The 14,221-nt window shown below is 34.9% G+C and overlaps 1 protein-coding gene across 11 annotated transcripts; it reads left to right on the forward strand.

Moving 5' to 3' along the window:
• Positions 1 to 258: 258 nt before the first annotated feature.
• LOC134663230 (heat shock factor protein) lies at positions 259 to 9,450 on the forward strand. 11 transcript variants are annotated; one of them, XR_010098132.1, is made up of 11 exons: positions 260 to 490; positions 878 to 1,336; positions 1,402 to 1,605; positions 2,169 to 2,367; positions 2,625 to 3,216; positions 3,439 to 3,507; positions 3,925 to 4,030; positions 4,625 to 4,696; positions 5,500 to 5,575; positions 5,798 to 5,928; positions 8,799 to 8,935. XR_010098132.1 is itself a non-coding variant. In XM_063519614.1 (11 exons), exons 1-11 carry the CDS (start codon positions 386 to 388, stop codon positions 8,978 to 8,980), a joined length of 2,142 nt encoding a protein of 713 aa, XP_063375684.1. In that variant the 5' UTR covers positions 260 to 385; the 3' UTR covers positions 8,981 to 9,450. The 11 variants fall into 11 exon arrangements, 10 of the variants coding, with proteins under 10 accessions (XP_063375686.1, XP_063375684.1, XP_063375693.1 ...); XM_063519614.1 differs by lacking the exon at positions 5,798 to 5,928 and adding an exon at positions 6,579 to 6,656 and having other exon boundaries at positions 8,799 to 9,450; XM_063519623.1 differs by having other exon boundaries at positions 5,798 to 5,894; positions 8,799 to 8,916.
• The last annotated feature ends 4,771 nt before the right edge of the window (positions 9,451 to 14,221 follow it).

The raw sequence follows: 14,221 nt of genomic DNA on the forward strand, positions 1-14,221 counted from the left end.
AACGCGAGTGTGGAGGGGGCTTATGCGAAAGCGATTTATTGCCAAGTGAGTGGATCTCAGAGGGCCTACCGCGAACCACGTTCGACGTGTTATCTCCGTGTCACACTTACGTACGAATTTACAAGTGCGACAGAGAGGCAACACGTCGAACGTGGTTCGCGGTAGACGCTCTGTAGCTTTTTTGATGGCAGATTATAAAATCTGAACGCAACTTAATATGGTTAGTGTGGTACTATGAAAAATATACCTGTGTGTGTGAGTCAGACAGTCATTATTTGTGTAATGTAATGGCGATTTGTGAACAGTAGTTTCTTCAGAATACTATCATATTTAATAACAAAAGTTATAAAAATATACGTGCTACATAAATATCGAGATTACCAATATGCGGTCTGTTGTAGAAATAGGGGCAAGTGTCCCTGCCTTTTTAGGAAAATTATGGAAACTGGTTAACGATACAGAAAACAATCACTTAATTTCCTGGAGCCCCGTAAGTTTTTTTAATACTTTCAGTTAACTAGACTTGCATGTTTGGATAAAACATGTTGAATTGCGTAAATAATGCAAGAGAGCCGGTAGAAGTATTCGACAATAACAACCTAAAAGGTGCGCAGGTTGACACTCCAAACATAAATAAATATAAAGTTAGACGTCACGTTTTATACCATGCTATCGGCTCCTGACACCAATTTGCACCGGCCAGTTGCAATTTTTTCTGTTACCTGTTCCGTATAAGCAGATTGATCACATAATTAATACAATGCTAATATAATCCTGTAGTAAATAAAAACTTCTGGCTGTATTTTATATTCTATATTTTTTATCTTCAAATTATAAAAATATGAAATGAATTTATTAACATATGCTTAAATTTCAGGGAGGAAAAACATTTGTAATAAAGAACCAAGCTGACTTTGCTAGGGAATTACTCCCTTTGTATTACAAACACAACAATATGGCTAGTTTCATCAGACAATTGAATATGTATGGATTCCACAAAATCACATCTGTTGAAAACGGTGGACTTCGATATGAAAAGGATGAAATTGAATTCTCACATCCCTGTTTCATGAGGGGTCATTCCTACTTACTCGAACACATAAAGAGAAAAATTGCCAATCCAAAGACAATAGTGACTAGCGGAGAGAGTGGTGAAAAAATACTCCTAAAACCTGAATTAATGAATAAAGTGTTGACTGATGTAAAACAAATGAAAGGGAAACAAGAGAACTTGGACGCTAAGTTTAGTGCAATGAAACAAGAGAATGAAGCTCTATGGAGAGAAGTGGCCATCCTAAGGCAGAAGCACATCAAGCAGCAGCAGATAGTCAATAATGTAAGTCAGTGATTTCATTTATTTTTTCTAATGAGCTCATACTAATTTCTGCTTTGTTCTTTCAGCTGATACAATTCCTGATGTCCTTAGTTCAACCAGCAAGACCAAACAATGCAAATAGTAACAATGTTGGTGTGAAGCGACCTTACCAGTTGATGATAAACAGTGCTGCACACAATTCTGCCGCCGACGGCTCCCACCCTGGACGGACAAAGAACATCAAGCTGGATAAAGACACTTTACTAGATGAACTGACTGAAGAGAATTTGGTGAGACATACTTTTGATAATAGTTGACTCGGTTAGTTGGTAATGGTAGTAATCCTGCCAACAAAGATGTTGCAGGTTATGGCTTATAACCATAGAGAAAGAAATACATAGAGTGCTCACTCCATACATCAGTTCAGACTATTAATTTCAGTGTCCACATCTACCATCGAGTAGCGGAACTATCAGTACTGCTACTTGACAATAGATGTAGCACCGGCCGGAAAGTCTTATCTCAACAGCATAAGACTTTCCGGTCGGTGCTACATCTATTGTCAAGTAGCGGTACTGATAGTTCCGCTACTCGATGCTAGATGCTAATAGTCTTTTTGGTATTAAAACTGATGTATGGAGTGAGCACTCTATGTATTTTTTTCTCTATGCTTATAACATAACTAAGGATAATCATTTGTGTACTGAGTACAATATTATTATTATCACTATATAAGCATATGTATATGAAATATGTTTGTATTAGATGGCAACCAAGGTGTCTGTTGCCATATAATACATGCCCTGATATTTTGTATTTCAATTACAATATTAACTAATATTGTGATTTTCAGGAGGATGGTCCCACAATCCATGAGCTGGCACATGATGACATTTTGCATTCGGAGATTGCTCAAGATTCACTAGACCCTGCCAACTTTGTGACAATAGATGTGCCCGCTGATGCTAATGTCAACAATGACTATAGTCCTAACCCCTCAGGACCTGTTCAATATGAAGTTACTATGGAAGATGGAGATGATTTAGATACAGGTACTTATACATATATTGACTTTTATACAATTTGTAATTGGACCTAAAACTTTTCTATTGTTTGCTGCGCTTTCTATCAAATATATATATATATATATATATACACAATACTTAAAATACATTATTATTGTCCTCTGTACTGAGTACTCGTACTTAATTTACTATTTTTGATAATTGACACATTGTCACCCAATTTAAATTCAATACTCTTAAAATCTTGCAGCATACCTAATGCCTTCCAAATGTATGTTTTGTAGATGGTGTCAGAGTCACATATCCAATAGCCAAAGTCAACCTATTACGGCCTCAGGATGTTCAGCCAGTAGTGACATCACCATCTCCCACTATGGTTAATCCAACATCACCATTGGATCAATCAATACTAGATCAAGTTTTCATTGATCCATCAACTGTGACAACTGCAGGAAAAACAAAAAAGATGCAAAGGAGTATTGCTAGGCCGACAAAGAAAATGTCATCTGGCAGCAGTTTTAACAACATAAATCCTTCTGCTGATTTGAAATTACCAGCTGAAATATTTGCTGATGAAGATTCAGTTGAAAACGGCATAGCAGCAGATGAACTCCTGCAGAGTGCACTGCAAAGTGCTGCATTAGATGGCGGCATGTCTACTTCCAAAGACAAAATGTTTGGTGGCATCAACATCAAACTTGAAAAAGCAGATAATGCCAAAATAACAAAGAAGTCAAAGAAATCGAGTAAGGTCAACAATACAAACCAGGTGGACCTGGCTGGCATTAAGACTGAGCTGCAAGATGACTTGGACTGGGATAACATGACTCTTGCTACCGTGAACAACAACAGTGACGTTAATAGGTTAAACTCCATGTAAGTATATATACTGCTTATATTATCAGCTTCTTAAATAAAAGTAAAAATATAGAAGGAATATAATCTTATTTGGATCCAATTAGTAAACATATACTTGTGCCACCCATGTAGGACATGACATGAATTGTACACTAATTATTATGTGGATGAATGTAAAACATCCACAGCCTTAAATGTATTGTGTCATTTTTATTTATAATTTGTGACTTCAATATCCAGGAATAGGAGAGATAACATCAGCAAAAATCTTGAGGAATATACTTCTGTGTTTGGAACAAATTCAAACAAGTATGTGTAATTATGATAATTATTCTGAATAACAATTATCACTGGCAGTGGCCTACTATAAATATTTATTGAAAGTTCATTTGATACACTGCAAAAAATTCATTTTATTCATTGTCTATTTTTGGTTTCTTTTCATTTCACTAAACTATCTTTAATAAGTATCTATAACAGACCATTAAAAATGGATTGCTGCTTTTAATTTTTTCTTCCTAATAATTTAGGCAATGCATAATATTCTGAGCTTAAGCTGGCTCCATTTTATTTAAGCCTGGCAATACAATTAAAATTTACCATAGTTTTATATTATTCTATTAGACTATATAAAGGGGGAGATTGCTAATTTTACACTTGCTTTTTTATACACAGTGATTAGTTGTGGTTTAAATAATGATAACATGTCTTGTTTGACTATTTCAGGAATGATATTGATGATCATTTGGACTCCATGCAAACTGACATTGAGTCACTGAGAGAGTTATTACGGAATGACAGTTATGCGTTGGACACCAACACTCTAATGGGGGTAAGACATGTTTACTTATACATATAATCTCAATAGTTGTGTTCCTAACTATCTACTAACCACCATAATCAGTAAGTAGCTAATATCTAATTATTTAACAATAAATCATTTCTTGCATTTTTCTCCCTGTTCAATTTAAGTAGCTACGGTAACTAGAAATTATTATTACAAGTATTCGGAAGAAATGTTCCCAAAGGCAGCCGGTGTTAATATTCGCGCGGATAGTTTAAAAATAAATGGTGGACGTTGTAACATCACATCGCAATAAGAGTTGTATGTATGAATATATATTATATAATTGTATGAATGTGTGCGTGATGTAAACATTGACGTTTGGCGGCGCGAGGTTGGCAGCACCACGGCGGGTCACGTTGCAGGCAACGTGTAGAGACAGCATGGTATGCCGTGTGCCTCCGCCGCACTCACACAGCCACTCGACCTGCGTGTATAAATATAGCCTCACTGCGATATCGACTACGCAATAGGTCCGCTCACTGTTACGTCACGCTGCGATGGGACGGCGGGACTTTTGAATTAAATGTTGATCAACAGAAAAATAAGTTACTATTTATATTGTGTGTTTGTTGTCCATAGATGACTGATGCAAGGCTAGGATCTACGATGTCTTTCGCCATTCCCTCCGGTCAGCTGCCGGCACACGATTACGTAATAATAATAAACATAGCCATAACATAACATTACATTCTTGTACATACTAGTTTTACATAGTTAATTATCGCTGTAGGAATTTAGTATGGATAAATCATCCGTCTTCCTTCTACATATACTCGTATTTATTGTCAGAAAGAGATAGAAACTTTATCCAAGGTTGTCGCAATTTGTTGGTAGTTTAATACCGACACACGAGCGGACGATTCAACGGAGCCTCGCCATTCTGTCGCCAAAATAGTATTTCGTTTTTAACTTTATGAGATTGATATGTATGTTAGTCTATAAGGTATATGTAGGTAATGTGGGCCTTGATGCCTGAATTAAATATTAAAATAAAATAAATAAATACTCTTGTTTACAACTGACTAAGTTGGTAGTAATTGACTAGTAGAGAATGGCTGTGCAATTATGATGATGGTAAGAATTTGTAGTTTTATGATGATTTGATGAACTTGTAGTTTTAACCCTTTGCACGGAAAGCGTCGAACGGAAATAAAATAATCTACCCCTGATATCACGCTTAAATTACTGATGAGCCTATTTGCGGAAAATTCCAAGTACCAAAAAATCGGAACTTCCATATTGTAATGTAAGGACCTAGGTATGTGGAACGAAATTATCCACTTACGAAATGGAAACATATTGGTGCACATTATTGTGATTTATTTTTTTGAAATTTCCGGGAACTAGGTATTCCAAAATTTGGGTTCGGCTTTTCTTCGACGTGTCTTTGGCAGTCAAAGGGTTAATAGTTATTGACTTAAATTAAAAAACTTATATATAACTTGTTGTTTCAGCTGTTTGGCTCCGATGATCCATTCTACGGATTGTCTTATAACCCCGTTGACGAGCGAGCGAGACCATCAAACAGTGGTAAGCCTATCCACCCTAATTATTTGCATGAAAGTTTGTCCCCAACTTTGTAGTGTTCGGGTGATGGTATGGATGTTCCAATGCAGATATACGATGATTGACCCTAAGAACCAGTGAAAACCATGACTTTTTGTCCCAATAATCAAAGTAAATAAGACACAACTTCGATATAGGCAAAATAAATTTATTCTTCGTTATTTTTTACGTTTATCTTAATTGTAGATACAACAAAACAGTATCCGATGCTTGATTTTGATTGGCTGATCCGTAACAGCGATGCGTCGCCCGCAAAGTAACCTGTACCTACATCCTTTCAAGAGTTAGTAGCTGAACCCGACAGGGTTGGACGTTTGGTAAAGGGTTATGTTATGCTGGTTGCGGTCTGTGATACTGTCTCAGGACTTTTTGTGGCATGAAGGAACTCATACTACAAGATTCTGTAAACCTAAAACTGCATATTATCAGAGATCAGTTGAGAGAAAAGTGTAATTTCCATAAGTACATAGTTGCGTTCTTCATCATTTTTATATGTAGCATCATGTTAATAAGATCTTGGTCCATATATTGTATTGTATTCTCTCTCTTAATGAACAGTCCTTATTTACCGCCGATTCAATATTGACTATATTAAATGGTCTTAATACATTGAATTTTCTACCTTGTAGTGATGCACATAAAGTCATTATTACAAGCATCTGTTTTGAGCGGTGTGTTATAAATAAATATACCTAACACACCAGTGTATAATGTATGGGAATAACCACTAAGACCTTACATAGTGACGCCACCTAAAATAATGATAAGAAACGCAATTTCGAATGGAGATTACAAGTATTTATTTTATTTATCTTTGATCCCACTAGTTTGTTGATCACATTCGTTGCGGCTACCAGGACCCTGCAAGATGTTGATTGTAAAATTAATGCTGGACAAAGTAAACTAATAATAATTTCAAATCAATTTAGTTGTAATTGCTGTAATGATGTCTTATTGTTAATTAAAGCAAAGAAGCTGAAAGGTGAGATATCGAATGTGAGCGGGCAGGAGGGCCGTGCCCAGGACGCGTTTCCCGAGGACGATGGTACACTAAACACTATGTCAAGTAGTTTCCCATTTTGAATTTGTTCATTTAAATTTGCCCGCACGTTACCCTGCATTCTTTTGTTTTTAGTATCCGGGTGTTCAAAAACAGTGTGGGGGATTCCATACAAATGTATTAATTTATAATTTTTGGCGTACTTATTTGTAAAATGTTTTTATGTTGTCAAGTCAATCAGAGTCTATCACATGAATATTATGGTATTAATTAATCATATTTAATTTTTCCCGTTACAACAAAATTAAAGTGACTAATAAAAAAATAGAGGACTGTTTTGAAAATATTATTGCCCTAACAAAGATATTAAAACTTGTTATTAATAAATTTCCTTATTTTTATAAAATTTGTTAACAAGTAAATTAATTTACCTTTAAAATAATATTTGCATACCTACCCAATGACAAATTGTTCTTGTTACTTACTAAATGTTTGAAAAAAAAATTGCAATGTACTTGACCTTGAACAAATACGCATCTAATCTTGCACCTCTCGCACCTTGAACAAAATCGTAAATAAGTAAATTAAAGTATTTGACAAAATAAAACCAGTTTAAAAGCAAAATATTATATAAGCAGCAAAACATTTTGTATGGATTAACCTATGAGCGTTCACCATAAGGTCATAATCGGTATCGCATTGTGAGTAGAAAAAAAAGAGGTACCTATCAAACATTTTGGGACGAAGTGTTCTTGAATATTGAAGATTTTTTCTTGTTAAAGGAAATTATTTCTACTTCTCCTAGTCACGATTGCGTATTGATTCCGACGTTAAACGGTTGGCCTTGTTTTTGTTACACCTTGTATAAATTAGTACCATCAACTAGTAATCTGACTAAAGCAAAACTTTTTGGTTACTAGTAATTAGTGGCATTCAATCTCGTGATCTAATGGAGTCGGTAGCTTAAGTAGTTAGATTTTACTTGCCTATTATGTGTATGTCTACAGTAAAATAATTCGTTTATGTATTTAAATTACTAAATTATTATTTTAGGTGCAAGTGTCTGTTGAGCGCACCTTTAACAGGAATCGGACCTGCATGTTTTGTATAACGCATTATTTTATTTGTCACCCGTGTTATCTTTATCTTATCTTTTATGTTTATTATTTGCTTAATAATAATATCTTTGGTTGATTTGAGATTTCGAATGAATGCTACTGCTTTTAGTGAAATATGAAGTTAAATTGGTTTGTTTTTACAGCATTTTGATTTTGATGTGGAAAAAAGACGGTACATCTTGCTTTCTTAATCTTTTATACCGTATACGCATTTGTATAGCAAAAATGGCAGCTTGGACAGATAATATTTTTAGGTACTTTAGCTCTACTTTAGACATACTTTAGATAATTAATTAGAATAAAGAATGCATGCTTGATATTATTTATAAGATAGGTAATTAAGTTATGTGTTAAAAATATCCTTGTTTATCAGTTAAACGAATTTGACACTGGAGAAAATGTTCAAACACTTTTAGTGCGTAGTAATTGATTTAGACGGGAACGCATGGAACGTTTTATTCCTTCATAGAACATCAGTTAAAGAAATTAAGTAAGTACTAAAAATAAACTCCATTATAAGATGAGCGTCAGACATAATATTTATATTGATATTATGTAATTTCAATTCGGACAAATTTTGATTAACTAAGTTACTAAGTATACCACATTTGTTTTATTATCAATAGGCATAGAGAACGTCTAGTGTAGAAGACAAGTATTACTTAGATGTTCCACTAACGCCACAGAAATAAAAAAACAAAGCTCCTGTAATGGCAACCTTTAGCTTTGCGGTATTGTCCAATCCAATATTAAATTCAAAAGTTGATGTAAAATATGGTGGGATAAAATGCTTCAAATGCTTCCGCTTTTAACGTTCGCTGATCAAACTAAGTACCTACTTTCACGGCTAGACAATCTCGGTCTTGGCATTTCATTGTGGTGTGGGTAATTTCTACAAATGTTGTAAAATAATAAGTAATATGCCTTGATGCATAAATTAGCATTTCACACTTGTTTCTCATTGGTCTCATCCCTACGTTTGCTTCTAATTCAATCTCTATGCTATCTTTTGCTGTATTGAACCACGGCGAAATAGACTAACGATTATTTTTTTCTTGGGTAATTTCAGCTGAGGGGAATCAGCTTATGTCGTATACAGGGAATATTCCTTACTTTGAGGATATTAACCTAGAGTTGGCGAGCGATAACTCTCAAGAGGCGCCGGCGCCGGCGCCGCCGAGCCCGTCTAGCTACACGCTGAACACGCCTCAGGTGCAGCTGGGCTCTCCCGCCTTCCCGCAGAAACCTTGAGCCCCCGCCACTCGGCGTCGCGTATACCTTATGAACGGTTGAAGAACGCAAGCGTCGTCTTAATTCTAACTTGAGGGCCCAGAAACAAAAGCTCCGAGGGGAAGGGAACGTTGACAACTACAGCGTAGAGTGAAGTTGCCCGGAGACTTCCAGGCCGAGGTATAAGGCTATGTTTACACGAGGTCTACTCTTACATTTGATAGCCGACAGCGCCATGCTATCTAAACCATGTTCGCTATCGACTGCCGAATACGGCACTTACGGCACCAGACCTAGTGTCAACGCGCCTTACGCCAATGGAAAAAGGCTGTATATAAAGGCTAATGTATGATGAACATAGTGATATGTCACAAGTGCGAATTGTATCTAATGCAATGTCGCACTACTGCGTGTGAGCCTTGCCGTGTCCTTTTAAATATTCGTTTGTGTATATACTTTATTTGATCGGCTAAGTGCAACACCATAATAACTTGTTTCCATGTAAATTTTGTACAGGTTTAAAATATTTGAAAATATTTTTTTGTTTTGTTTGAAAATAGTGAAGCGCTTATATGTTTAATATTTTATATTTGATGATTAAATCATTTTGATTGAGATATGAATCTAACTACCTATTTTCGTTGAGGCCATGGTTAACCTGATTTAGTTATGTCTTGCGTTTCGGCAAAGACTCATAGGCAAATGATGTCATTAAACAAAATGTACTACTACTTATAATTTTAAATATCTATGCAATTCATACCTAAATAATTAATTAATCTCTATTATTAAGTTATCATAGACCTAAGTTTGTCTAAATGTATATCTGTCAGCTTATATGGCAGCTGTGGCTCGATAAAACGGAAAATGATATAACTGCACCGTATAGTAGGGTCAAGTCATATTTTGGTAAAAATGAAATCTCTTGTTTAGCGTCGAATGGACCAATGTTTTTTTAATCCTAATTAACCAACCATATTAAAAAATACAGGCCTGAAATTTGTACCTTTGAAACGTTGGTCGAATCTATACTAAGAAAACCAGAAAATCGTGGCATTTATACAACAACTCATATCCACACACCTACCGACATGCATTATTAACTCGATGAACATCATCAATGTGGCCTAATTTATTAATTCAGAAAATCGTACGTCATTATTACAGAGCTCATCAGAATCATCAATGCTAGTGTCTTTTGGTAGATATTCTATTTACTCCAAACTTTAGTATTCCCACCAGATTTGCAAGTAATTAAAAGCGAGCAACTATCATAAATATGAAAGTTAATTCGAAAGTTAAAAATGTGTCCACTGAATGACGCGCAAAATGAAACCTTGAGGCTAGTAAAGACAGGTTCTCATTGTACTATGATCACATCTTATCTAATACATATTTGTTTATTGTACCTAACTGCAAAGTGCCTGTATACAATGTAAAATCATAGAGTGAACAGACTGTTTTACATCGTTTCTCCCCTATCCATGATTGCAAAGAAGAGTCTCACATACCTACTATTAATAGGTGAGGGTGGGGAGGGTCGATTCCTAGGGGACACTTGGTAAACTTCATTTTTTATTAAACCAAACGAAATACATTTTTTTACGCTAGTAACACTCATTCATTCGTTCCTAACTTCACGTTCTGTCATGGCGCTGTATCGAAGAAGTCAGTGGTTTAAAAATGGCGGACGGTAAAAGATTTTCTGCGTATTATATTACATTTTCGGTAAGCTTTACGTGGATTTATTTTATAGCATGGGATGGAAATGATGTTAGTGAGTGTGCTTATTTTATTTGTTGTTTATTGAAGTGATTACATTGAAATACGCGAACACAAGTTTCGAGTACGGCACGTTTTATAATCTTGCTATGTTTGGGGAGACTTAGTCTTTTTCTCCAGGGGAGATATGATTCCGGGATCATGTCACCCCCACATGGATCAAGTACACCTTGTAATCAATCTACTTACAAAATGATTCATAGAGCTATCATAAATATTTTCTTTTCTTTTGGAAATCATGCCGCGAAAGTACGACCAGAGAAACACTGATTAAAATTTTCAAGGTTGACTCATTATTGTTTATTAATTGTATAATTTAGTTTTCAATTATACCTCCGACGTTTCGAAAACGGAATTGTCCCCGTGGTCTCAGAAAAGTTGACATCGACATTTTACGAACTACCCGCACTTGGTCTTGTTTATCAACTTAAACGTTTTACACACTAGGGATGTTCCGGGGTCGACAAACAACACTCATAACTATATTTGGTTTTTCAACCGAACGATATTTGTTTTAACGGATGAGATGCAATTTCAATGGCCCTCCGAACTTTTATACTATAGAACCGACGACGGTCCGTAGAAAGGATTTTAGGATTATGCAGCTCAAGCACCGTCCTCAAAACGTGCGTGGTAAATTTATAAACTTTTAGTAAATAATAACGACCAGAGAAGGGTAAAAAACCAGTAGAAAATAAAAATATGCTGTATCTGAAGCTAAAAATACATTAAAAAGAACTTTAAAAGCTTTAGCTTGCTTGTTACAAGAATTTTTTTGTTTATAACTTTAATTTCTGACTTTTTTTTTACTTTTGTTGGTACAAAAATTGATTCCAAATTTTATGTTGTTGTATGGAAAATACAATTACATTGTATTTTAAAATCATAAGATTATGGATTATTATGTGTTTCATACCTTAAAATATTAATTTCCTGTAGGTAAAGTTAATAAATTAATGTAGATACAACCCTCGAAGTATGGCATTTCCGCTTAAAATCTTTTTACCAAGTGTCCCCAAATATGGAAGACTTGATCCCATCGGACTAACACATCTGATAACCGGAAATACAACCTCAAAGTATGGAAGATACAATATATATATGTTTGCTGTGTGTTTTCCAAATTCTAGATGCATTACTAATAGCGATCCGAGTTATATAGTAAATGAGAATCTGGTATGGGGAGACATGGTAAAAATCTGTTTACCATGTGTCCCAAGAACCAGGGACACTTGATCCCCCTAGGATCAAGGCTCCCAATTAGGGGTAAACAAGTCTCCCTAATATAGGGGACACATGGTAAAAGTCTACAGTATGGGTTTTCATTAAATAATGGTCTAATTTATTGCACAAATCTGTTCTAATTCAAACTATTGATGAACAGATAAATTCTGAATCGTATGGTCTATAAAGTTTTTCAAAACAGCCAATAGTTAAGAAAATTTTTGCTAAAAATAAAACAATCAACCCTCCCCAGTTTCCCCTACATTTTTGATGATGTTAATATAGAATCTGCCTTTAACCTAGTGCCTGTCTACCAAAAAGTAGAGAGACGTAATGGAATATACACAGGAAACACCATAAGCATGCAATATAAGCATAAGGATTATCTAAACAATTCTTTGCTTCTTAACCAAGCTTTTATATTTCTAGTTTTACAATGAGTTTTTAAATAAAATAAAAAACTATTCTGCGACAATTTTGTCGCTGAAATGATTTTAACCAGTTACAGATCTCTCGATCGAGATGTACTCTCTGGTACATAATTATGTCACGCATTTACAATCACCTATTCCATGACCGACATACTTTTCTGTTACTAAATTCATATAAACAGTAGATAAGATGGCAACGATAATCTTAACTTTGGACACCTTAGGAACTAATGGTCCAATACGCTAGTGGTGTTAGTTTATCTATTGATGACAGTCATGCAATTTATAAAAGCACTGGAGGTTGTACGCATACTTAACAATTTTTTGTGGCAATTAAATTTGACCTTTAATTTACCTATTACAGTAGGTACATAATGCTCTGTTTCTTCCTTCAGAGATTTCCCTTAAAATTAGGTATATAGAGTGACAGGTGAGTAAAGGCAACCTCAAAGTTTATTTATACGTACAAGATCCAGTACTGTTATAACATTCTTGATAACACTAGAACTGAGAATACAAAAACCTTGATATATCTAATCTAAGTAATAAAATAATATCAGTATCAATTATTTACTTGTAACGATTTGTATTTTATTATAATTGTACAGGGTCTTGTTATGCGAATGGCAGAAGACAGTGACGTCATATTACATATCCGATATTATTTTTGTTGACCCATGAAATTATTTTTTTAGTTTCAAGCAGATATGAGCATATTATAAAGACTGCCATTGATATCCATACAAATTACTGTTGTGGACACATTTGCATTAAAAAGGTCCGTTAATTCTTTAATATGTAACATGATTCGTCTGAAATATTTGGAATAGATATTAGTCATAAGAATTCAAAGCGCAATACAAATAGGACAGAAACCTCGTTGGTGCTGCCATCTAACACAAAGTTGACACAACGCAATTTTGCATAGATAGAAGTCTTTATTATTTACTCGTTTTTGGTTTTAAGTTATAATTGCCGAACTGCTAACAAGTTATTCGTGGTTAGTCGTCGGAATTTTGTTTATGGCCTTATACTGAAGTCCGTCCGAAGTTTAACAAATTACTTATGAAAAAATAACCCAGTTTGATTATGAAATCAGTGAGATGCTCTCGCAATCATGTGTGCAAGCAAGACTCACTGATAGCGAAATTTGTCAATCTATAATTTCATGCGTCTTTTCGCAATGTGTAATATGACGTTACTGTCCATGGTTTTAATTCTGGCAGTCTGGAAGCATGTTAGGTGTTAACAAATGCAGTTTGTGTTGTACACGAGCGATTACCGCCTTAGTATCCTCGTCTATTCCTGATTTTGGAACATATTTGTGATTCGGACTACTATATTGTTTTTATAATTGAAACCTTACTTTTATCGGAATCGTCGGCTGCAATTGCTACTAACGCAATACAAATCTCTTGACATCCCTTCTACAGTCAATTCAGAGTAATTTGAAAATGCATTAACAGCGTAGATAGTTTTTTCAGACTGATGGTGCTAAAGACGCGTAAATTGATACTCTGAAAACTACTGCTGCGTTCAAAATTAAGGTCCATGCTAAGTATATATTTTGGTGTTATATATAGTCGAATACGGCAGTGGAGCCAGTGTAAACGCGCCCTAATCAGGAGTCCCTAATCAAAGCACCTTCAGCCATGGTGATAAACGCTGGTGAACTATACCTACTGTCAGATTATTATTAGTAATTACGTAGAGAGTAATTTACCATTGTATAAAACATTTAATTTCATTACGAACAAAGTTTGGTAGAATAAAGTATGTAAGGATACGTATAATATATATTTCGTTAAATTGATGTAAGTTATTT

Source organism: Cydia amplana, chromosome 4, assembly GCF_948474715.1.
Source record: "Cydia amplana chromosome 4, ilCydAmpl1.1, whole genome shotgun sequence".
NCBI classification, from domain to species: Eukaryota; Metazoa; Arthropoda; class Insecta; order Lepidoptera; family Tortricidae; genus Cydia; species Cydia amplana.

Bases quoted from the DNA above. Each gene is read 5' to 3' on its own strand.
- LOC134663230 (XM_063519614.1), top strand. From the start codon at position 386: ATGCGGTCTGTTGTAGAAATAGGGGCAAGTGTCCCTGCCTTTTTAGGA. The intron at 5,576-6,578 runs GTAAGCCTATCC...TGTTAATTAAAG, and splicing joins AGCGAGACCATCAAACAGTG to CAAAGAAGCTGAAAGGTGAG. The intron at 6,657-8,798 runs GTACACTAAACA...GGGTAATTTCAG, and splicing joins CGCGTTTCCCGAGGACGATG to CTGAGGGGAATCAGCTTATG.